Raw genomic sequence first — 26,842 nt, forward strand, 5'->3', positions numbered from 1 at the left:
GATATTGATTCTTCCTATCCATGAGAATGGAATGTTCTTCCATTTGTTTGTGTCCTCTTTTATTTTGTTGAGCAGTGGTTTGTAATTCTCCTTGAAGAGTTCTTTCACATTCCTTGTAAGTTGGATTCCTAGATATTTTATTCTCTTTGAAGCAATTGTAAATGGGAGTTCACTAATGATTTGGCTCTCTGTTTGTGTGTTATTGGTGTATAGGAATGCTTGTGACTCTTGCACATTGATTTGTTTCCTGAGATTTTGCCGAAGTTGCTTATCAGCTGAAGGAGATTTTGGGCTGAGACGATGGGGTTTTCTAAATATACAATCATGTCATCTGCAAACCGGGACAATTTGATTTCCTCTTTTCCTAATTGAATACCCTTTCATAGGTATATTTCTAAGAAAGCTGAAGAACAATTTAGGGACATTCACAGCATGCAACACATCCACATATTTTAGAAGAAGGTTAAATTGATTATCAATGCAAATGTCAAAAGTTCACTCTGATTAGAGCCAAGCTGGATAAACCTTTAACATATTAGGAGATACTTTACAGACATTTAGACTTCAACAATTGACTGATATAACATTGAAAGACAACTGAACTACTTCTACTGAATACACTTAAATGGATTTATAAAAGTGAGTACTGAAAGCACTAATGCTTTCACAGGCTTTAAATGATGCTAGGTACTTCTGAATTGAGACCATGATGATTCTGTATTTACAAAGCACACACACAAACAATGTATACTACACATAGAAAAGTACTGTGTTTGCAACACATAAAAGAAAGTAATTAAAATGGTAAAACGTGGTTTGTTAAGGAGAATCACATCAAATCTCATTCTAGACACAAATGAGCTGTTAAAAAACAACACAACTGCACTTTATTTTCTCCATCAGACCAATTTGTTCACTTCAAATAGGGTGCTGATTAGTAGTAATCAACATATAATTAGTCAAAATGAAGGTCACATTGAGGTTGGATGTTCTAATTGATCACAGTCTGTCCTTTAAGTACTCGTGACACATGTCTGGACCATGCTGGCAGTTAACAAAAACATAGTGCATAAAAATATGGCTCAGATCAGTATATGCACCATTGTCTGGAAGACTAAATGCAAGTCTGCATTATTAGCAGCTAATAATGACTCAGGTAATAATGAGCTAATTCTGACTCAGTTCTGATTCTCTGTGCACCACAAAGGGCACTTTGCATCAAGTTCGGTATTACTATTTTTATCTTTAATTTGGATAGGCTTAACACTCAATTACAAATTGGAATTTGGTGGCTGGGAGAGTGAATTACATTGAAGGTTAAAACACTACATTTGTTATGAAGAAAAGATGATCTAGTAACTCATTTATGAAACAACAAAAAAGCGTAATATGCAAGTATATTTTGTTTTATCATAGGAATGATAGATTTGTAGATTATAGTGAAAAAATTCTTAACTAGAATTAGGAAGATACTCATTCTTTCATTTGTTCAGTCATTTGTTTATTCATTTAATAAATATTTACTGATCCCCCATTCTGTGCCTATTCCAGGCACTAAGGACAGAAGTAGTAGCGAACAACACATAAAAAGCCTTGCTCTCAAGCAATTTGTCTTCCAGTAGGGGGAGACAGATAACAAATAATAAATAAGTAAAATGTTCGTCATAGGATGGTAATAAACAGTAGTAAGTAAGATGGTATAAAACGATAAATAAATAAGGCTGTAAAGGAGGCTACACAGAGAGAAAGGAGTGGCTGGGTGGGATTCTAATTTTAAAGAGGTAGTCAAAGAAGCCTCACTAAGAAGGTAACATTTGCAGAAATTCTTGAACAGGATGATTGATCAAGACATACAGTCATCTGGAGAAACAATTCTCTACGTAGGAAGAACAGCAAAGTCTAAGTCTCTGAGGCAGGAGAGTTCCTGAATCCTTTCAAGTATTAATACAACAAATGGCCAGTATGACCCAAGTGCAATGAGCAAAGGAAGTAGGATAGGATGTGTGGTCAGAGAGTGCGTCAGACAGTGAAGGATCTTACAGGCCATTGTTAGGACTTTGACTTTTCATATGAGTAACTTGGGAAGCTATTGGGGCATATAAGCAAAGAAGAGACATAATCAGACTTATATTAATAGGACCACACTGGCTACTGGGTGGAAAAGAGACTGCAAAGGGTAAGGGAGCAAGGACAGAAACAGAAAGATCAGTCAGGAGATCCTTGAACTAATCTAAAAAAGAGATGATGGCTCCTTGAACTAGAGAAGAGGTGGTGAGAAATAGTTTAGCTCAGGGTACATTTTGGAGGGAGACCTAAGGAGAGTTCAAACATGGGTATGAGAGAGAGGGAAATCAAGGATAAGGTAGAAATCAAGGTATTTGGAGCTGGCATTAATTGAGACAGGGAAGACGTTGGGGTGGGGAACAATTTTAGGGATAAAGTCAGAGATTAGGAATTCAGTTGTGGACATGTTAAATTTGAGATGTCAACCAAATATCCATGTAGAAATATTGCACGAGTGGTTGGATAGAAAGGTCTGGAGCTCAGGGAGCAGATTTATTTGGAGATGTAAATTTGAGGGGTCAGCAAGTAGATGGTGTTAAACCTATGAGACTAGGTGAGATCATCAAAGAAGTAAATACAGACTTAGAAAAGGACTAAGCTTCTTGTGGGAGGGAAATGCAGTGTTTAAAAGATGTTGGAAAGATTAATATAACTCATCAAAGGAGACTGATAGGGAGTAGCCAGAGAGTTGGGAAGAAATACAGAAGAATGTTGTGCCCTGGAAACCAGGTGAAAAATGTATTTTAAGGAGGAGGGATTGATTAAATACTATTGTTAGATCAAGTAAATGTGGATTTAATACTAACCATTAGCTTAATAATGTTGAGGTTGATGGTATTGTTTAGGGGAAATTGAAGTAGGGATAAAAGCTTCAATGAGAGTGAGAGGAAAGGATTTAGATAGATAAATGTGGACTATTCTTTTGAGGAGTTTTGAAAAAAAAAAAAAAAAAGGGGGGGGCACAGAGATATGGACCAGTAGCTGAAGGGGGATGTGGGATCAAGGGGAAAATTTTTTAAGATGAAAGAAATAACCGTAGTGAACAAACCAGATAAAAATACTTGCCCTTAAACAATTTGTTTTCTACTAGGGGGAGACAGGAAACAAATAACAAATGAGTAAAATGTTTGCTGTCAGATGGTAATAAGTGGTAATGAATAAGATGGTATAAGATGGTAAGTAAATAAGGATAGAAAGGATACTAGAGACAGAGAGGAATGGCTGGGTGGGATTATAGTTTTGAGTAAGTAGTCGAGGAAGCCTCACTAAGAAGGTAACATTTGCAGAAATACTTGAAGAGGATTAATGATCAAGCCATATACTTTGTATATTGATGGAGACAATTTAGTAGAGAAGGAAAAAATGATAATAAAAAACAACATTTCTGAAGTGATGTGCTTAATTATGCAAGAGGATGAGATTTAATGCACAAATGGACGGGCTGGTCTTAGAAGCACAGCCAGTTCACCCACGGGGAACTAGAAGGAAGGCAGAATGAGTATATGACATAGATGAAGACAGGTAGGCAAATGGATGTCAGAGAGGGAAATTTTAAAAGTTGTCTTCTGAATGCTTCTACTTGCTCAGTGAGACAGGAAACAAAGTCAGAGGCTGGCATGGAGATTGGGAAAGAGATCTTGGAGGTTCCAGGTGAGAAGAAAAGGTGTGAAATTGTTTTCTAAGGCAGTAAGCTATAGAATGGACAAGGGTCTGTAGAATGGCTGAGACAGCATTAATGGCCCACTTGAAGTTAGGTCCTGAATTTAAATGACTGTTGTATGTTTTTCTCCAAGAACACACAGCTGCCTGGATTCAGGCATGGAGCAGGCTGAAAGCTATCTTTATAGTCAGGTTTTGCCAGGGACTTACAACTAAGTGAAAGGGGACAATGGAATTAAGAATGTGTATACGGGAGTGATTTCACTGAGAGACTGCGGAATCTACGTCAGGTAAGGTAGGAGATGCAAATATGAGGGAGCTGAGCGATACTTTGGATGGGTTAAGATCAGTGGTTTGTAGGTCCCAGTAAGGCAAAAGAATTATTGGAGTTGCAATGTCAGAGGAATTGAGATGATCAGAGAAATTGAGATTACAAAGGGTAGCAATTATTAATACTGGAAAGGTCGAGGGTTTGCCCTGGGGGAACTGGGTAGAAGTGGTCACAGAACTAAGATACCAACATCCCAAGTGGGCTTTAGTCTCAGCAGAAGTAAGATTTCAAAAGTCTTTGAGGGAGATTAGGAAGCAAAGAAATAAAGCAGATTTACAAACTAATCCTAGGGATCAGCTTTGGGTATAGTTACCGGCACATGGAACCAAGAAGCAGCAAAAAATCAGAAGTCTACTAAGTTTTCAAGGTAACTGTAATGCTAAAAAAAATCATGAGGTAGCCTTAAGAAGCCTTTCACTGTTAAAATAATATTTGTGATATGAAACCTACACACCTGGAAGTGAGCTTCAAAGCAATATGGGCGTCAAGACAGCATACTTCCCAGTACTCAGCAATGGTGTGGCCTGGAGGCTAACGGACAGAAAATCACCTCCCAGATGGCCAAGCAAAGGGCTATAGGAAGCAATGGACAGGGAATATTCTTCTCAGAGAACACAATCCAGGTGGGAAAAAAGACTGTTCTCCATTGCCACAATCCAGAAACTGCTGTGTATTTATCACTCCTTCTTTTCTAAATGGGAGTTTATAATTCTAATTTTTCTTTGTTACCTATTGTACATGTAGGGTCAAGACTTGATAAAGAAAACGATACATCATCTGTAGATTCTGGACTTTGAGTTAAAGGCAGTGCTACATGGGACTCTGGGTTCTCCTTTGGGAAGAAGAAGAGTGTTCTGGAGGCCAGAGAGGTAGACTATAGAAGATACACTTAAGTATTTATTGAGGTTTGTGTCTCTTGTTCCATTTGTTCCATGATATAGAGAAGGCAGCTCAGCTCATAGCTACATTGCTCAATTCCTTCCTCCTTGAATCTGGGTGTGACCTATTTTTTTTTTGTTTGTGGGATTAGAAACGTAAATTTCTTTTTTAAAAACTTTTATTTTAAGTTCAGAGGTACACGTGCAGGTTTGTTACATAGGTAAACTTGTGTCATGGAGTTTTGTTGAACAGATTATTTTATTACCCAGGTATTAAGCTTAGTATCCATTAGTTATTTTTCCTGACCTTCTTTCTCCTCCCACCCTTCATCTTCTGATAGGCTCCCATGTCTGTTGTTCCCCTCTTTGTGTCCATATGTTCTCATAATTTAGCTCTCACTTATAAGTGAGAATGTGTGGCATTTGGTTTTCTGTTCCTGTTTTAGTTTTCTAAGGATAATGACCTCCAGCTCCATCCATGTCTTTGCAAGGGATGTGACCTTGCTCTTTTTTAATGGCTGCATAGTATTCCACAGTGTATATGTACCACATTTTCTTTATCCAATCTATCATTGATGGGCATTTAGGCTGATTCCATGATTTTGCTATTGTGAATAGTGCTGCAGTGAACACACATGTGCATGCATCTTTTTAGTAGGATGATTTATATTCCCTTGGGTATATACCCAGTAATGGGATTGCTGGGTCAAATGGTATGTCTGTCTTTAGGTCTTTGAGGGATGTGATCACTTATAACCAGTTTGTGTCTGTGGCATATGAGTGGAAATGCAATGTATGAAACTTCTTATCCAAGGCTTTTAAGAGCAGGAGTGTTTTATTCATCTTTACTGTGTCCTTTTCATTGCTAGATGCAGATGATGGGGAGGATTTAAGGAATAGCAGAGCCACCCTTAAGTGCTTAAACCACCCTTAAGATGGAAGGAGCCTAGAGGAGAGTACCTACTGACCACAAACACCTGCCTTGTACTGTTATATGGTCAAAAAATAAATGTTATTGTGTGAAGTCACTGAAAAACTTGGATTCATTATAGTAGCTAGCTTTACTTTTCCTAATACAATGTTGATCTTGATAAAAACTCCATTTCTCTGGGCTGCAAATGTTTATAAAAGTAAGTGGTTGGACAAGACAATCATTAAGCTTCCTGAGTGATCCTAAAATGATTAATTTCTGCTTAGTTTTGATTATATATAAACAAATATAAGCTCACACTTATGTCTTCCCATCTTCTAGAAATTCATAATTAACCCCCCGCCCATGCACACACACAGAGAACTCAAATGGAATTTCTGAATTCTTTTATCCAAGAATGTTCAGAATGGCTGACACCACCAGTGAGGCACCTTTTGCCTTACCTGTGTGGTAGGGCACTGTAGGTTTAGCAACACGGAGGGACTGGTACAGCGTAACAGGTTAAAGTAAAACAAAATGGTCTTGTTCCTGTTAAGAAAGAAAACACGATCTTTTTAGTGACCATGGAAATGTTCCACATCATCAGACCCTGAACACTTTTGATAAATAACCTGTAAAAATTGGCTTCATTATCTATAGACAGGTGAAATATATTCCCCCTCACCCTTAAGTACCTAACTTTTAAAATGTCTTTTTTTCTAATAGTAAAAAGTTGAAATAATCAAACTATCCATCAACAGGAGATTGGTTAAATAGATTTGCATACCCATAAAGTAGAACATTACATTGCCATTGAAAATAATGCTAAAGAACATATCTAATGGATGGTGAAATTTACAATACATCAATTTTAGGAAGGAGGTTACTAAAGAATATTAACATATGATTTGATTTTAATTTATAAAAACAGGTATAACATGAAGAAACAAATTATTACATCTGAATGTTGGGATTATATTGCTTAGTTAATTTTTGTGCTTTTATGGATTTCCCAAAATAAATATACATTACTTTGGTAATCTGAAAAAACATAAATGAATTAAGTGATACTTTCTCTTTGCTGAAAATTATAGCCAGTGCCAGAGTAATGAAGCAGGTTGATATTCATTATCATTAGTTTTAAGTGGTATATTATTCTACCATTTAGCAAGCCATGGTTCTCTTTTGAATCTCAATTTTCTCATCAGTAAAATGAAGATAATACTATTCCTACCTACTTCACAGAGGTGTTGGGAGGGCCTAAGATAATGCACGGTGGACTTAAGACAAGTGGTTGCCCAACTTCAGCATGCACAAGTAAAACCTGAAGTGTTTGTTCAAAATTTTGATTCCTGACTCTTTCCCAAACCTCAAGAGTCCAAATATCTAGATATGGGACCCAGGAATTAGTATGTTTTCCCCTAAGTCCCCCAGTGGATTCAGATATAGTGTTCTGTAAACCATATCTTAAGAAACACAGCCCTAAATATTCAGGAAAAATGTTTCCTAACTCTTTGTCAACTCCCCAGTAAATTAATGTGACTACAAGCATAGCACAAAATGTAATGGGCTGTTGAGCAATACTTTTCCTACCAACTCAAAATCAGTAAGTAGGATCCAAATCTAAGGATAAAGAAAGTCTTCCACAAGAGACTGGGGCTAGGTCTTTTAATCACTTCTACCTGGTTCCTACTCCTCTCTACATAAGCCAATATTGTGGGGAGGGAGGTGGATCAGAGACAGTGGAGTTGGCAGGATACAACCAATGATTGCAGTTAATAGAACTTTCCCTACCATCCCCACTGAGGAGAGGACAAGTTGTTTCTTCCAAATTCCCAGTTATAGAGGGTTCTAAGAGAATCTGTCATAGAGACTGAAGGTGCAGTAAGAGGGATAGACCAACATCTCATTTTCTAATTGAACACCTCTTATGTGGCAGACCAGCTAGTCAGTCTTCCATGCCCATTTGAGCAGGGAGAAATGAGACCCAAATAGACCACAAGAGAATTGAAAAAAAAGACAATGAGGCAGAAAGAGGGCAGCAGTAAAACAGCCCATCATAGTAGGATATGGAATCAATAAACGGGCTTCAGCCTCCCTGGTGGTACCTCACCTGACATTAAGAGACTGTGGAGGTGAATCACCAGGGATGGAGCTGAAAGGGTTTGGAGGAGGGCAAACCAAAGCTGATCACTTACATCAAAGAACTATTCAGTGAGGACTGCCCCAGAAAACGTCCACCTGCACCCCATGAGAGAGCCAGCCCTTGGATGCCTGCCCTAGTGAGTGTTGATGGCTGGTCAGTTATGTCCTAGCCACAGTGACAAAAACAACAGCAAAGCAAGTCCACAGAAACATTCCAGTTCTTTTTTCTTTAGTAAGAAGGGGCAGTAGCTAGGAAAGTAAAACACATCGTCCCTTTTCTTCTTCTACCCCTCACAGCATATTGAATAAGCTAGAACCAAAAAGGAAGACAGGAGACGGGTAATAGAAGGCCAAGTCCTCTCTCTCACTTCAAGTTCTTTGGCAGAGTCAAACCTGAGCTTGGGGATTGGAAGAAATGAAACTGAAATCTTAAATTGGACTACACTGAACTTTTAACAACAGAAAGTGTCTGAAAACTATGTAATCGGCCCGAAATATCAAAGTGAGAAGGGAGATCTGAAGGAGCACTGTTAAAGGCAATGATATGAGAAAAATAAACCCATTCTAAGTTTGTATTCCACTAAATTCAAATGGCTGAAGAAGCTGGTTATAAATTCATACACAATATGTACAAGGCTACTACTTTGAAATCTCTAAGTGTTAGCTTGGCTATTTCGCCACCCAAAGCAACAACATCATCCACACAGTCTCACAGTGCATGTGATTCAAATTTGTACTTAAGCAAATGAGTAAATTATACATATCATGGATCACTGGGGTCCCTTGGGAGTAGTTAAAACTGTGAATAGTAAATTAGTAAGTGCCAAGAGTTCACCATTGGTAAAATTGATTTATAAACTGCAAACTGCTATATAAACTCAAGTTATTCACCAGATTATATTATCCTCAAGGGTAAGGTTTATACCTTATTCATCTTTACATCCCTACCTTGCCAGAACTTAACCTCATACTTGGCCCACTATAGACACTTATCAGATGTTTTAGAATGAATGAGATCAATTCCATAATAAGTTTTTGAAAATATTTATCTCAAAGGTTTTCAAGTAAGTCTTAGAATCGTCCTTAGTATTTCAGCACAAATCTACAGTCATTCTACCACAGCCTTTGATATTCTCAAATTTCAGTGGACCACATTTTTTTTTTTTTTTTTTGGAGATGGTGTCTCACTCTTGTCCCCCAGGCTAGAGTGCGGTGGCATGATCTCGGCTCACTGCAACCTCCACCTCCAGGGTTCAAGCAATTCTCCTTCCTCAGCCTCCTGAGTAGATAGCCTACCACCATGCCTGGCTAATTTTTGTCCTTTTAGTAGAGACGTGGTTTTGCCATGTTGGCCAGGCTGGTCTTGAACTCCTGACCTCAGGTGATCTGCCTGCCTCGGCCTCACAAAGTGCTGGGATTACAGGCATGTGCCACCATGCCCGGCCTGACCTCAGATTTTTTACGTGCAAAGTAGATGATGGTGATTGCAGCTGAGCAATTCTGTGGAAGTAATTGAGGAAGTAACTCATAATTTAACTTAAATTATATTTCTACCAAGAAATAAAATAGAAACAATAGCAAACCACTAGTTCAAGATGATGTACCAGGCACTTAAGCCTATCTCTCTTCTTTCCTGAGACTCATCGGAATAAAATAGTAAAAGTACCAATAAATGAATAAACCTCAACATACAAGCTAAGAATGTGGATGATGTGATTTGCTCACAATTGTATAGGAGAGTTCAGCAATATTTGGAACATGGGATGAATACTGAAGTGTGCTGAACAATGAATGCACCATACAGGGGTTCAGGGAGGGTGGGACAGAATTTGCCTGTTAGAAATCATGAAACATGCTAGACTGAGTTGAGAGTGAGAAATGTAGCCAAAGCAGAGAGATTAATTGAAAGTTTCTATACAGATTTTCAGTGCAAATCAGAACCACTGTCTTTCTCCCAGACCTCTATGCTTAGAATTCCAGCTTCCAGAAAATAGCTGATGAGCTAAAACTAAAATTGCAAAAAAAAAAACAAAAAAAAAACAAAAACAACTCATAATATTTTAAGAAAGTTTATTATTTTTGCGTTGGGCTGCACTGAACGCCATGCTGGGCCACATGGAGCCTGTGAACCGTGGATTGCACAAGCTTGTTTTATGGCATTTTGAAAGCCAGTGCCTGACATCCAGCTTTCTACCAATTTATGCTGTAATGGCATATGACAGTCAACACAGCCCTGTCACCCCACATGGTGCAGAGGCTTCTTTGGTAAGATGACCGAATAACACAGCAGCAAAGCAAATCCAACCAAACCACCCAGTCCTTTTTTCTTTAGTAATGGATAATTACGTAGCATCAGGCATATATTAGGAATCAAAATATAAAAGAGAAAAACTAAACAAAGAAAAATTAAATTATTAAAATAATTAAGGGCACAGGAGGGAACTTTAAAACTTCTAATATATTTAGAGAAATTTAAGCAGATTATTCATAAAATGAAAATGTGATGTTATTGTAAAAGAATAACTGGAGAACAAGAAGGGCTTATAAAGATAAAAATAGAATTGCCAAAATAAAAAAAAAATCAAAAGAAGAGCTGGAAAAAATTAAGAAATTCTAAAATACAGAACAAAAAGTCAGAGATAAAAAATAAAAGGAAAAAAAGAAGAGGCACTGAGACTAATCCAGGAGATCTAAGGTATGACCAATAGTTCCAGAAAGACAATTGAAAAAATGGAAGGGATAAAAATCACAAAGAAATAACAAAAGAAAATTGTCCAGAGCTGATGAGAGTCATAGTTCTTCAGGATTAAGGGACTTACTAAGGACTCAAAGAAAGAATTAAAAAGGCCTCTATCAAACTGTGAGATTTCAGACCACTAAGAATAAAGAAATGATTTTAAGTACTCTCTAAAAGGAAAAAACTTATCATGATATATGTGAATTATACTGGCATTAGACATGTTGGATGCCAAAAATAATGGAGCAATGTCTTCATATTTCTGAAGGGAATTGTTTTTCAAGCTACACTTCTACAGCTATACCATCAATCAAATATAAAAAGAGAAAAGAAAAGCCGAAGAGACAGAAAAGACTCAGGAACTCAGCAAGTTTACTTCTTATGATTTCTTTTCTTAGGAGTGTAACTGAGAATATTCTCCATGAAAACAGGAGGGTCAACAGAAAGAGAGGCAGCCTTGGGATATAGGAAACAATAAATTCACATACTTATACTAAAAATTATTATTTGTATGAAATTAAGTTAACCAGGCATTCTGTACTTTTGTTTCACAAAGCTGATAACTCTAGAAAAAGACAATTTAACAAGGTAGAGAAGCCCCAGAATTAAAGCTATGCAATAGGCCTACAATTTACCAGGTCCTGAGTAAAGGAAAAGGACAGCAGCTCTGCAAGGCAGATCTTCAGAGAAAAGGGGAGGCCTCTGAAAAACAGTATGATTGAGACGGCAGAAAAACACATTGTCCTGATGAAGACTATCCAAGAAAAACCTTGTGGGCAAAGAAAAAATTATGCTAGGAAGTCACTATGTTGAAGCAAACTGAAATGTGAGATGATCCTACACTGCTAATGAAGTGTGAGATTTGGCTTTGATATCAAGGACATAGTACAAATAAGACAGCAATGGCCTGACAGTGAATACGGTTTGCACAGTTATGACAAAGCAAAAGTTTTTAAAATCATTTTCAAATTCTGGAACCAACCTACCAATAGAACATGCCAGATTCTGTTGAAGTTCCAGAACTGAACATAAATGGTGACAAATTTGATCATGTAAAATGGTATTTGCAGAAAATGTATTTCCAGAAAGTAAAAGGTGAAAGGGAAAAGGTGGACGGAAGGGTAGGAGGGATAATATCCTCTTACATAAAGATGAGCTGAGACACTGACGAAAGTTAGTAGAACAAGAAGTAGAGGTATTGCATACTATTTAAAGTCATAAAAGTAACCACAAGGAAATCTAAAAGTAGTAATTTAACTACCAAACATGGGTGAAAGGGATCAGTAAAAAGGATAATGTATATGAGTTGGAAATCTTCATTTCCCTTAGCAGTCTGTCAGTGGATATTATCTAAACTTAACAAGCACGAAATAAAATAAGCTTATTATTTAAAGTTCTGTAAAAACAAACTGCCAGAAGAACTAAAACCAGAGAGAGAAGAGATTGTCCCAGCAAAAGGAAAGTGTGGGTGAGGAGTCCTAGGATGAGGGACCATTGCTTTTATTATAAACTCTTCATTACTATTTTGTTTGTTTTCACATGCATATATTATTTTGATTCAAATTTTAAACATTAAACCAAATTGTGTGTGGACACTAGTAGTAAGTTCAATCAAAGAGATTTGTAAGACGCCCTTGCCATTTTGTCAGAGGTCAGTGGATTGAAAACTAAGTTGTTATTGCTTCACATGGCTGCTGAATTGAATGCAAGGCTTAAATGGGAGGCACTTCAAAATGGCTGACGAGAGGCATATAGTATCCACCTTCACTACAAAGAAGAACCAAAATAACAAGTATATAATCACACTTTGAATAGATCACCTAAGCGAGAATGCTAGAATTCAACAGTAAAGTGACAGGAAAGACCTAAGGCATAGAAGGAGAGTGAAGAGAGAAGGCATGCTCAGCCAGGATCATCTGGGAACCTAGAGAGGCTTTCCAATGCAGGAAAACGGTGAGAGACCCCTAGCGGTCCACATTCCAAACACAAACTCCTGCAATTCTAGCCATGGGCGAGCCCCTTGACCCACTCAGGCCCTGAGACTAACATAGAAAATTGCCTGGAGACTGCATAATAGTATTGCTCCAAAGAGAAACTTCTACTGGGTCTTGCACCCCTCCCTGAGGTCTAAGAAGAAATAGCAAGGCGGCTGGCAAGATGGCCCAATAGGAACAGCTCTGGTCTGCAGCTCCCAGTGAGATCGAGATTGACGCATTGACAAATGGGATATAATTAAACTAAAGAACTTTTGCACAGCAAAAGAAGCTATCATCAGAGTGAATAGGCAACCTACAGAATGGGAGAACATTTTTGCAATCTACCCATCTGACAAAGGGCTAATATCCAGAATCTACAAAGAACTTAAATACATTTACAAGAAGAAAACAACCCTATCAAAAAGTGGGCAAAGGATATGAACAGACACTTCTCAAAAGAAGAAATTTATGCAGCCAACAAACATATGGAAAAAAGCTCATCATCACTTGTCATTAGAGAAATGCAAATCAAAACCACAATGAGATACCATCTCACACCAGTTAGAATGATGGTCATTAAAAAGTCAGGAAGCAACAAATGCTGGAGAGGATGTGGAGAAATAGGAACACTTTTACACTGTTGGTAGGAGTGTAAATTAGTTCAACCATTGTGGAAGGCAGTGTGGCGATTCCTCAAGGATCTAGAACTAGAAATACCATTTGACCCAGCAATCCGATTACTAGGTATATACCCAAAGGATTAGAAATCATTCTACTATAAAGACACATGTATATGTATGTTTATTGCAGCACTGTTCACGATAGCAAAGACTTGGAACCCACTCAAATGCCCATCAATGGCAGGCTGGATAAAGAAAATGTGTCACATATATACCATGGAATACTATGCAGCCATAAAACAGGATGAGTTCATGTCCTTTGTATGGACATGGATGAAGCTGGAAACCATCATTCTCAGTAAACTGCAACAAGAACAGAAAAACAAACACTGCGTGCTCTCACTCATAAATGGAAGTTGAACAATGAGCACACATGGACACAGGGAGAGGAACATCACACACCAAGGCCTGTTGGGCAGTGAGAGGTTAGGGGAGGGATAGCCTTAGGAGAAATACCTAGTGTAGATGACAGGTTGATGGGCACAGCAAACCATCATGGCACGTGTACACCTAGTAACAAACCTGCATGTTCTGCACATGTACCCCAGAACTTAAAGTATCAAAAAAAAAAAAAAAAAGGAATAGCAAGGCACCATTTTCAGAGCCTGGAACCTACCATACTGCATCCTGTCCTAGGGCTCAACAACTCTTGTATCTCCACATTCCTGGAGTCCCCACTGACATCCCCTACCTGCAGCCATGTGCTGCTGCTGGCTGCTCTCACCAAGGCCAACGTGCAAGCCATTGGCATAGATCCCAATGCGCCCAGTGGCAGGGCCACCACACATCTACAAGTTCCCTGAGAAAGATTATTCTGTTTGCAGCTGCCACCCAAGGCCAACTTGTGTGATCATTAAAAATTAAAATCATATCAAGTTTCTTCTTAGACCACAACAGCATAAAATTAGAAATCAGTAATGAGAAGTGCTTGGGAAACTATAAATACATAGAAATTAAATAACATGCTTCTGAATGACTGTTAGGTCAAGAAAGAAATTAGGAGGAAATTTTTAAAATGCTTGAAACAAATGAAAATCAAAACACAATGTACCAAAACTGATGGAATAGAGCCAAAGCAGTGCTAACAGGAAAATTTATGGCAATAAACACCTACATCATAAAAGTAGGAAGACAATCTAACAGTCTAACAATGCACCTCAAGAAACTAGAAAAGCAAGAACAAACCAACCCAAAATTAGTAGAAGTAAATAAATAAAAATGACAGGAGAACAAAATAGAGACTAAAAAACAATGGAAACAATTAATGAAACAAAATTTTTATTGAAAAAAATAAAATTGATAAACTACTAGCTAGGCTAACCAAGAAAAAGAGAGAAGATCCAAATAAATAAAATCAGAAATAAAAGAAGAGACATTACAACTGATACCACAGAAATGAAAAATGCTATCAGAGACTGTTATGAAAAAACTGTACACAAACAAACTAGAAAAATGGATAAATTCATGGACACATACAACCTACCAAGGTTGAATCAAGAAATAGAAAAACCAAACAGACCAATAACAAGTAATGAGATTGGATCAACGATACAAATTTTCCAAACAAAGAAAAGTTCAGGACCAGATGGTTTCACTGCTGAATTCTACCAAACTTACAGAGAAGAATGAAAACCACTTCTCTTCAAACTATTCCAGAAAACTAGAGAGGAGAGAATTCTTTTTAAGTCATTCTGTGAGGCCAGCATTACTCTGATACCAAAGTCAGGCAAGGACATAAAAACAAACAAACAAACACATTACAGGGCAATATCTCTGATAAACATAGATGCAAAAATTCTCAACAGAATACTAGCAAACTGAAAGCTTATGTGACTGGGGCAGGGGCTGGGGAGTGAAGAGAAGCTGATTAATGGGTTAATGGTTAACGGGTACAAACATACAATTAGATAAAAGGAATACATTTTAATGTTCCATAGCATGGAAAGATGACTATAGGTAGCAACAATGTATTGTATATTTCAAAGTAGCTAGGAGACAGGACTTGAAATGTTCTTAACACATGGAAATGATAAATACTTGGGTGACAAATACACCAAATACCCTGACTTGAACATTACACATTTTATGCATGTAACAAAATATCACACGAACCCCATAGAAAGGTAAAAATATTACATATCAATTTAAAAAAATCTTAAATAGAAGAGCATTGTCCCCTTAATCTTTTGTTTTCTTATCTTAACCTCATGGGGTCACGTATTTCAGTCTTGGTAATGGGGCTGCATCAATGTTCAAAGTAATTTTAGCACAACCTTTACAAGCTGAAGTTTTTGTAGTAGCCAGTAGGTGGCATCAAAAATCAATCAAGTTCTTGCTTTTTTTGTGTGGAAATCTCAAAGAAAAGGTCTGTACCTAAGTGTCATGAGCAACTTTCCCAGAGCTCAAGAGGCAGAGAAAGTTACACACAACAACAAAGCACTCCGTTTTCCTTTGAAGTCGCTGTTTCATCTCTTTTGACACTTAAAAAACCACTGGTGTTTCTCCTAGAGTCTTTTTGGTTAGATGAAGCACAAAAGGCCAAAAGCTACATCTCAAATATCACACCACCTCTAAACATGGACTTTGGGCTCAGTTATTAAGGAATGTCTTCCAGAGTTGGGAATCAAAGGATTGCTTAAACACATCATGACAATTGTTAAAGTCTAACAAGTAAGTTACCCTATTTTAGAGCTGCCTAAATTTCTTACACATCCTAACATAGATGCATTTCATTTTGGCATAGAAATACACACACACACACACACACACACACACACACACACATTTATTTGTGGTGTTTTAGAACATATAATGATACTTTTACGAGCTATGCTATGTTTAAGATTTTTAGGCCTGGGTTAAACAAGTAAAATGGAAAGCCAAGTTCACTGCAACTGTGTGTAGCCTAAACAGCACAAGATTTAGGGTTAGAATGTGCTACCTTTGCTATTTAATAGACAGTTGAAACTTAACAAGTATTTTAACCTTTCTGAATTTTAGTTTTCTAAATTTCCAAATGATAGTAATAATAGACTCACTTAGTGTTGTTGAGGACCTGATCAGATCTTTAAGCTGACCTCCACTTTGGGAGCAAATCATTCTTAGCTGTGTTATCCCTTTTTTCTCATTCATTTAACAGTGAATTTACTGAGCACATATTGTAATGCCAGACAATGCTGTAGGTTCTGAAGATACTACAGTGAAAATGGCAGAGAATGGCCCTGATCTCAAAGAACTTTGGGCCCAGCCCGGGAAGATAAACAAAGCTAACCAATTAATAACAAGGATAAATTCAGGCAGTGATAAGTATCTAAGACAGTAAATCAAGATCTTGTGCCAGAGACTAGGAAAAGGAAGGGTGAAGGTGAGTGTGGCTGCTTCAGATGAGATTGCCAGCACTATACTTTAGACTTAAGATAGCACACTGCACCGAACACAATAGATCGAATCCATAGCTTTCTTGACTTTGTCTCTGAAGACCAAGAGACTCTTGAAGAAGAAATCTGTGTCTTATTTGCTCTAGTATATTGCATAGTGACTGGTCCATTGGAGGACCTCAACAATATGAAAATGCTTTATAAATAGAAGGTCAATGCATGCTTCTCCTATGTGACTGTTCTCTCATTTAATTTCTGCTTCATTACCAGGAAATTAAGATTGAGGTAGGTTGTGTTCCATGCCCATGGATCAATGCTGTAAGGAGGTAAAGTCGGAATTTGACTCCAGGGTACATATTCTTTTGAGAGAATGTTCATTTTTTTTTTTTTTTTTAATTTTAAAGGGGCTTTAATTAGGAAGACAATCTATTGTCTCAGCATATTTATTTCTCTTTTAAATGCTTTAATTTTGGAAAATTGGAGGAATACAAAAGTAATACACACTTTGGGTAGAAACTTGCAATGCATATAAACATACAAGAAAATAAAAATACTCATAATTATCTGTCATGATTCTATGATATCTGCCATTATTTTTATTTTTACTTTTTCAAACTCAGACAAGGTCTGGCTCTGTTGTCCAGGCTGGAGTGCAGTGGTGCAATCTCAGCTCACTGCAACCTCCATCTCCTGAGCTCAAGCCATCCTCCCATCTCAGCCTCCCGAGTAGCTGGGACTACAGGCACTCCATCATCCTCAGCTAATTTTTTTTAAATTTAAATTTTAATTTTTTTTTGGTAGAGACAGGCTTTCACCATGTTTCCCAGGCCGGTCTTGAACTTCTAGGCTCAAGTGATTGGTTCGCCTCAGCTTCCCAAAGTGCTAGGATTACAGGCATGAGCCACCCTAGCTGGCCTAATTTTTAAATGAAAAAACGCTTAATATTTTTCTGCATACATGCTTATTGTGAACCATTGAAACAGCTCAAGAAGGTAAAAGGAAGCAGCAAGAATGTTCTTTTAAAAATGTAAAATGGATTGGGTCACTCTTGCTGAACACCTTTCTATGTCCTTCTCTGCACTGATAAATAATCCAAATAGTTTATCAGAGTCCATAGGACACAGAAAATATGACTTCCACCTGTTTCTCAGACATCTGCTCATTCCACCACCCTCTTTATTGGCTATATTTCGGCCTCCTGGCTTCCTTCTAGTCCTAGTCCTGGAGTATCAAAAGGTCACTCATGCCTCAGGACGTTTGCACTTATTGTCTCTGGTTTCGAGTGCCCTTCCCAGGGTTTTTGAAAGGCTGGTGTCTTCCTGGTCTTCACATCTTAGTTCAGAAGTCACCTCCTCATGAAAGTGCTTCCCTAACCCCATAACCACAAGGTAACTACCTCCCATTGCACACCAATCATTCTCCATTAGGCCATCCACTTTGTTTTTTTTTTCATAACATTGATCACTATTTGAAACTATCTTGTTATTTACATTTTTATTGAGAATCTCCCTTTAATTTAAATGTAGGCTTCATGAGCACAGGTAGCTTGTTCATTGTTTTTACTATAACCTCAGCCTTTAGAAAACTGTCTAGGATATAATAGGGGCTCAGAAATATGAGAATAAAAATAAAAATATAATCTCATAATTGAAAATAATTACTGTAAGCATATGTATATCCACTCAGACTTTTTTCTTGCATATGTTTTCATATATGTGAATATAAAGTACAAAAGTGTACAAATATACCCACAAAATGAAATTATACTACACATGCCATTTTAATAACTTGATTTCTTGAGTTAACAATATACCATGGGCACATTTCCTTGCCAATAAATATATCTCTACCCAATAATTAATGATTACATGGTATTTTATAATTGACTATACCATAATTCATTTAATCAATCTCCTATTGAGAGACATTTAGGTTGTTTCATTTTATTATTATTATTACATAGTGCCAGTAACATTAGGAAATCTATGCAAATTTCCACTAGATGAGTTTCTAGGACGAAAACTGCTGAATCAAAAAGAACATATATGTTCAGTAAATATTTTATAAAATCTGTTAAATATCATATTACATTAGTGCCAGTAGAAAATGAGGCGATTTTTTCTTCTCACTCTGGCCAACACCAGAAATTTTAATCTTTTTATCAAGCTATAAGACAAAAGTAGTATTTTAATTAATTTGCATCTCTTTTTTTAACTGTAGTTGAATTATATTTTTATCATTATTGGCCATTATATGATTTCCTGTTTATGACTTTTACCTACTTTTACATTGGATGATCAATTTTTTCTTTTTGATTTTGAAGAATAGCTCATATAAAAAAGGTGTTGATACATTTGGTCAGATACATGTGTTGAAAACATTTGTTTTTCCTAGATTTCCATTTATCTTTTAACTTTGTTTCCAATGAGTTAAGGTGTATTTATGTGTTGGAATTCTTCAAAATTTCTGTTTTCTGGTTTTGGTGTTATGTTTAGAAAAGGTTTCTTAACCCCATAATCTATAAATATACCCTTGCATTTTCTTCTGTTACTTTTATATTTTTATATTTTATATGCAAAAATCATCAATGCTTTAGTATTTATTTTGGTATAAGATATGAGATAAATATCCAATTTTATTTTATTTTTATGAATACTATTTCAGTTAATTCAATACCATTTATTTAATAATTCATCTTTCTGCTACTGACTTGAAATCCATCTTTATCATATTCAAAATTTATATTTTTAACAGGATTTATTTCTTTCTGGCTTTATGATAGTTACACAGTTATAATAATATTGCTATTATGATGTAGTTACTCCAATATTTTCCCTTGATACCATTTGATATGGTTTGGCTGTATCCCCACCTAAATGTCACTTGAATTATAGCTACTATGATTCCCATATGTTGTGGGAGGGAACCGGTGGGAGATAGTTGAATCATGCGGTTGGCTTCCCCCATGCAGTTCTCCTGTTATTGAATAAGTCTCACGAGATCTGATGGTTCCATAAGCGGAATCATTTGGTTCTCATTCTCTCTTGTCTGCACCATGTAAGACATGCCTTTTGCCTTCTGCCATGATTGTGAGGCCTCCCCAACCACGTGGAACTGTAAGTCCATTAAGCCCCCTTTTCTTTATATATTACCCAGTCTCAGGTATGCCTTTATCAGCAGTGTGAAAATGGACTAATACACCATTTTGTACAATAAAACTTATGCTTAAAAATTTGTAATATTGACTGGAATCTTACATTTTTGTAAATATTTTACTTACTACTGAAAGTCCAAATATAATTTAGAGCAATTTATTAAAATTTTAAATTAATACACATTTATCATAAGAATTAGAACAATCCTGACACTTAAAAATGTACATTAGAGCATGTTACAGGATTCAGAAACAAATACACAAATTTATTATTTAGGGTTTTTTTAAGAAATTAGAGAGGAAATGGGTATATTATTCAACAAGCTATTCTGAAATAATTAACTCAGAAATTTGGGAATTTTGATTTCCACTTCAGTCTATATACAAAAATAAATTTCTAGGAGATTAGAAATTTAAATATAAGAAAGAAGTCATCCAAATACTAGAGAAATATTGGAGAATGCTATTTTCATGGGGAGGAGGGCAATGATAACTCAGACCCCAGAAACTGTAAGGGAAAATCAATAGAATCAGTTGTTGAACATTTGAACATGATTTTCAATGACTCCATTACATTTCATTAAATTGATGGGCCATAATTTACTATCATTCACATGTTGTTGAATATCTGTGTAGTTTCCAATATATTCTTATTTTGAATAATACTTTAATGAACATGTGTGTGTTGAGCGAAGATTTTCTTTGAAAGATCATTATGTACTGAAATCTGTGCTGTCACATTTTTGTTTGACATAAGTGGGTCACTGGCTTAGGTCTGGAAAACTTATTGTTACAAATGCCCTTTTAAAAATAAACTGTCATAAAGAACTAGAGATTTAGAGATTTGTATGGTTTCTTTTACCACTTGGTGCTCTCTTTGTCCTTCGTAGTGTGAAGGCTGCAAAGGTTTTGTGGGCAATGTCTACAATTTTCTGAGTTACTGAAGTTAAAATAAGAATTACCTCCCCGGATCAAAATTTAGCCCAGTAGTCTCTAACAGGCATGAGGAATCAACTAGTCCCCTACACATTTACCCTGACATGATTAGGAATTTGCCCCTCTCCTTAAATTTCTGGGTTTTCTTGATTGTGATAATTCTATTACATGAATTTTGTTAACCATTTTCTAGATCTGTTTTTTCATTTTGTATTTGCATTTAAAAATTATTTTTTAAAATGTCAATAGTTTTTTTGGTACAGATGGATTTGGTTCCATGGATGAATTCTTTGGTGGTGAATTCTGAGATTTTAGTGCACCCATCACTTGAGTAGTATACACTGTACTCAATATGTTTTCTTTTATCTCTCACCTCCTCATAGTCTCCCCACCCTTGAGTCCCCTAAGTCCATTATATCACTCTGCATGTTTTTTTTTTTTTTTTGTGTGTGTGTGTGTCCTTATAGCTTAACTCTCAGTTATAAGTAAGAACATACAGTATTTGGCTTTCTACTCCTGAGTTACTCCACTTAGAAAAATGGCTTCCAGCTCCATTCAAGTTGCTGCAAAAGGCATTATTTTATTCCTTTTTATGGCTGAGTAGTATTCCATGGTGTATATATACAAGATTTTCTTTATCCACTTGTTGGTTTATGGGCACTTATTTTGGTTCCATATCCTTGCAACTGTGAACGGTGCTGCTGTAAACATGTGTGTGCATGTGTCTTTTTTACATAATGACTTCTTTTCCTGTGGGTAGATATCTAGTAATGGGATTGCTGAATCAAATGGTAAATCTACCTTTAGTTCTTTAAGGAAATTCCATACTGTTTTCCATACTGGTTGTACTAATTTACATTCCCACCAACTATGTAAAAATGTTTCCTTTTCACCACATCCATGCCAACATCTATTGTTTTTTGGCTTTTTAATTATGGCCATTCTTGTAGTAGTAAGGTGGTATCTCATGGTTTTAATTTGCATTTCTCTGATGATTAGTGCGTTGAGCATTTTTTCATATGTTTGTTGGCTATTTGTATATTTTCTGCTGAGAAATGTCTATGCATGTCCTTAGCCCACTTCTGATGGGATTGTTTGTATTTTTCTTCCTGTTTTGTTTGAGTTCCTTGTAAATTATGGACACTTGTCCTTTGTCAGATGCATAGTTTGCAAATACTTTCTCTTGTTCTTTGGGTTGTCTATTTACTCTGCTTATTTATTTTGCTAAGCAGAAGGTTTTTTTAGGTCCCATTTCTTTATTTTTGTTTTTGTTGCTTTGTTTTTGGGTCTTAGTCATGAATTCTTTGCCTAAATCAATGTCCAGAAGAGTTTTTCCAATATTTTCTTCTAGCAGTTTTAGGGTTTCAGGTCTTAGATTTAAGTTTTTGCTCCATCTTGAGTTGATTTTTGTATTAATTGAGAGATGAGGATCCAGTTTCATTCTTCTACATGTGGCTTGCCAGTTTTCCCAGAACCATTTATTGAACAGGATGTCCTTTCCCCAATTTATGTTTTTGTATACTTTGTCAAAGATCAGTTGGGTGTGAAGTATTTGGCTTTATTTCTGGGTTCTCTATTCTGTTCCATTAGTCTATGTGCCTATTTTTATGCCAGTACCATGCTGTTTTGGTGTCTATGACCTTAAAGGATAGTTTGAAGTCAGGTAATGAGATGTCTCCAGATTTGTTCTTGCATAGTCTTGCTTTGGCTATGTGAGTTCTTTTTTATTCCACATGAATTTTAGGATTGTTTTTTCTAGTTCTGTGAGGAATCATGAATTGCATTGAATTTGTAGATTGCTTTTGGCAGTATGGTCATTTTCACAATATTAATTCTACCCATCCATGAGCATAGGATGTGTTTCCATTTGTTTGTGTCATCTATGATTTCTTTCAGCAGTGTTTTGTAGTTTTCCTTGTAGAGATCTTTCACATCCTTGGTTAAGTGTGTTCCTAGGAATTTTATTTTATTTTATTTTTTGCAGATGTTGTAAAAGGGATTCAGTTCTTGATTGGATTCTCAGCTTGGTCACTGTTGATTGATAGCAATGCTACTAATTTGTGTACATTGATTTTGTAACCCAAGCCTTTAGTGAATTCATTTATCAGGTCTAGGAGCCTTTTGGATTAGTCTTTAGAGTATTCTAGCTACACGATCGTATCATCAGCAAACAGTGACAGTTTGACTTCCTCTTTTCCAACTTGCCCTTTATTTCTTTTCTTGTCAGATTGCTCTGACTAGGACTTCCAGGGCTATGTTGAATAGAAGGGTTGCATGTGGACATCCTTGTCTTTTTCTAGTTCTCAGGGGGGAATGCTTTCAACTTTTCCCTATTTAGTATGATGTTGGCTGTGGGTTTGTCACAGATGCCTTTTATTACTTTGACGTAAGTCCCTTCTATTCCCTTTTGTTGAGGGTTTTCATCAGAAAGCAATGCTAGATTTTATCAAATACTTTTTCTGCATCTATTGAGATGATAATATGATTTTTGTTTTTAATTCTGTTTATGTGATGTATCACATTTATTTACTTGCATATGTTAAACCATCCCTACATCTCTGGTATGAAATTCACTTAATCATGATGTATTATCTTATTGATATCTTGTTGGAATCAGTTACCTAGTATTTTGTTAAGAATGTTTGCATCTATGTTCATTAAGGATATTGGTGTATAGCTTTCATTTTTGTTATGTTCTTTCCTGGTTTTCATATTAGGATGATACTGCCTTCATAGAATGATTTAGGAGTAGCCCCTCTTTTTCTATCTTTTGGAATAGTTTTAGTAGGATCGGTACCAATTCTTTGAATATCTGGTAAAACTCAGGTGTGAATTCATCTGATTTTAGACTTTTTTTGTTGTCAATTAAAAAAATTACTGAGCATCTATTTTTAAAATCTGTATATCTCTTGGAATAATATGCTCCATAGTTACAAGTGGGCAGCATAGACAACATAACTGAAGTGTCCTTAGCTATGTTTTTTTGTTGTTGTTGTTGGAAGTGAGGGTGTGGCTACTTTGGGTTTTTGTTTTTTTTTTTTAACCATCTAAAGCCAGATTTTATAGAAACTGAATTGGTTTTGAAGAACCAGAAGACCCAGCAACCACTCCAGGTTTCCACAGAGAAATGAACCAGTGAGAGAAGAGGGAAGCTTTTCTAAAAATGTGAGATTTATGGAGGGTTGCTTGTGTATGTGGTTTATTTTCTTAAGTTAGAAAAATAGACAACGTGCTTTGAGAAATGAAAACTTCTGTTATGGTTCCTATTAGAAAGAAATTTGATGGAACATTCTTCCTTGTTTGTTTCAGCTACCCAGGGACATTACCCACAGCAGCCAAGTTGCCTGGAAAAGGATACCAAGCATCGAAGACTTTCTGGGTGTGCCCCTCACTTCGAAAGGTGGAATGATTTATCAGTAGACACTGTGACAAAAATAATCCTAACAACTGGACTGTCAAGATTTGTAGCAGCTACTCACACCTCAATCCTCTTCTTTATTTTTTTAATTTCATAGATTTTTTTTTTATTATACTTTAAGTTCTAGGGTACATGTGCACAATGTGCAAGTTTGTTACATATGTATACATGTGCATGTTGGTGTGCTGCACCCATTAACTCATCATTTACATTAGGTATATCTCCTAATGCTATCCCTCCCCTCTCCCCCAACCCCATGATAGGCCCCAGTATGCGACGTTCCCCTTCCTGTGTTGAAGTGTTCTTATTGTTCAATTCCCACCTATGAGTGAGAATATGCGGTGTTTGGTTTTCTATCCTTGCGATAGTTTGCTCAGAATGATGGTTTCCAGCTGCATCCATGTCGCTACAAGGGACATGAACTCATCCTTTTTTATAGCTGTATACTATTCCATGGTGTATATGTGCCACGTTTTCTTAATCCAGTCTATCATTGATGGACATTTGGGTTGGTTCCAAGTCCTTGCTATTGTAAATAGTGCCACAATAAACATAGGTGGGCATATGTCTTTATAGCAGCATGATTTATAATCCTTTGGATATATACTTAGTAATGGGATGGCTGGGTCAAATGGTATTTCTGGTTCTAGATCTTGAGGAATCGCCACACTGTCTTCCACAATGATTGAACTAGTTTACAGTCCCATCAACCATGTAAAAGTGTTCCTATTTCTCCACATCCTCTCCAGCACCTATTGTTTCCTTTTTAATGATTGCTGTTCTAACTGGTCACACCTCAATCTTCTAATAGCCCATTTATAAGGCATTTTAAAATATAGCTTCTGATAAAATCATTGGTCCAATCTATTCATTATAACTATATTTTTATAAGTAGAGTCTTCATGCATTCTAATAATATGCTGCATAACACTGACATCTTGTCTTAAGTCATATAAAATAAAACTTCCCAACTGCTTATTGCTATCTGTTAGACAAAGGGGAGGGAAGGCCTCCTTTATGAATTTAAATCTTCTTAAGAAGTCTAGTAGAATTACTGTAAAAGTGATATCTAGGTTCCAGTTTAGACAGTAAAACCACACAAAGCAAAGGTGGCCATACTCACTCATTGGGGGTGCCCTTCTGGCCACAAAAGTGGCCCTGGCTGTCTGTAGGATAGGCTGCTCTTCTGGGGTCCCCATGTACCCAGGCTGCAGGAACAAGAAAGGACAAAAATGCTATCAGCAAAAGCTGGCTAAAGGCAGTTTGCTTTGAGATATTAGAATGCACCACTGCAACACACTAACCTCTCCCCTCAGTCACAGATTATTGATTTTCTTCAAAGAATAATTTCTTAATGAAAAGTAAAATAAAATATGGATGAATCAGTCAGAAAGCACATTGCTCTTATTCTCTCAGGATTCAGCTGGGTTGTAGCCAAAACATGAGGTAATGCACTTAGAAAATGACATTTATTAAAATGTGAATTAGAGGGCACATTATAAAAGCTCACTTGGCTAGAAGTCACTTTTTCTAGGGTTCAAAACTAAATGAGTTCATAGCAGACCTAATACAGTTACAGTAAATAATATGATGTAATACTTTTGAGTTATGCATAAGTGAAAACCATTAAAAAAATCAAAGGAATGAAACTATAATGCCCAATTCAAATTTCCTAGTTCTTTATGATTTTATGTGACATTATAAAGGCAAACAATAGCAACTGCGGAGGCAATATGTAATAAAGACTTACCCTAAGTTTTGTCTGACAATCTCAGAGCTTAATAGAAGTATCAAGTGATCTCAAACTTCATGAAAACAAAGGACTTGATTTTCTATGAAGACGATGGGCTCAAACACATCACCCTTATTTTTTAAGAATTATAAAATTAATTTGACAGACCATAGGACCACAGAGAGTAACATACATCGGTCAATTAGGAAACGCCTTCTAATTTTAGTCGAATATTTCTAACTTCTCCAGTTTGACTGATAACAGTTCCTAAAAATCCGGAAAATGTGCTCAGGTCATCTAATGCTTGCCTCTGAATATGGAAACATACCTCTTTGTCCTTTGTTTCCTTTAATATTTGCCCGGCTATCTCCTTCCCCACATTTATTGGATTTGACATTTCACGTTATAATTCAATCACTCTTATGTATATGGCCTGTGTGACTTGGGAAGATTTTAAAAAATCAATTCTGAATGAGAATTTTAATATGGAAGAAAAATTTTTCTCAGTAATTTTTCTCATTAATCTAAGACTTTCTTTTTAGTATCTAAGCACTCACAAAAGTCCCCTTTGTGTAATTCTTTCTCCAATGTCATAGAGGCCAAATTGGTTTCATCTTCTAATACCGTCTTATTAAATCTGACTCATTCGGGTAGCTCTCAGCTGCCATATCTTCCCGTCTCTATTTCCCAGAATAAAGAAAGTGGACTACAAATAAGGCATTTAAATAATGAACTGTTCAATGTATGATGCCTCCAGACCATATATTATTACATTCTGCTTCTATATCTTAGTTTGTCATGTTTTGGCTAAATCTAAGAAAGATATTTATTTTGCCTATTTTTTC

The 26,842-nt window shown here is 36.4% G+C and overlaps 1 protein-coding gene across 2 annotated transcripts in view; it reads right to left on the minus strand.

Moving 5' to 3' along the window:
- Positions 1-26,842, minus strand: part of SLC44A5 (solute carrier family 44, member 5) — a 428,960-nt gene that overhangs the window by 44,861 nt on the left and 357,257 nt on the right. For both annotated transcript variants that reach the window (XM_011977830.1, XM_011977822.1), the window contains exons 6-7: positions 25,389-25,473; positions 6,307-6,391 (exon numbers count right to left, since the gene is read on the minus strand). In XM_011977830.1, coding sequence (XP_011833220.1) covers positions 6,307-6,391; positions 25,389-25,473 — 170 coding nt within the window. The remainder of the gene's footprint in view (positions 1-6,306; positions 6,392-25,388; positions 25,474-26,842) is intronic.

The sequence above is a fragment of the Mandrillus leucophaeus genome, unplaced genomic scaffold (assembly GCF_000951045.1).
Source record: "Mandrillus leucophaeus isolate KB7577 unplaced genomic scaffold, Mleu.le_1.0 Scaffold103, whole genome shotgun sequence".
NCBI classification, from domain to species: domain Eukaryota; kingdom Metazoa; phylum Chordata; class Mammalia; order Primates; family Cercopithecidae; genus Mandrillus; species Mandrillus leucophaeus.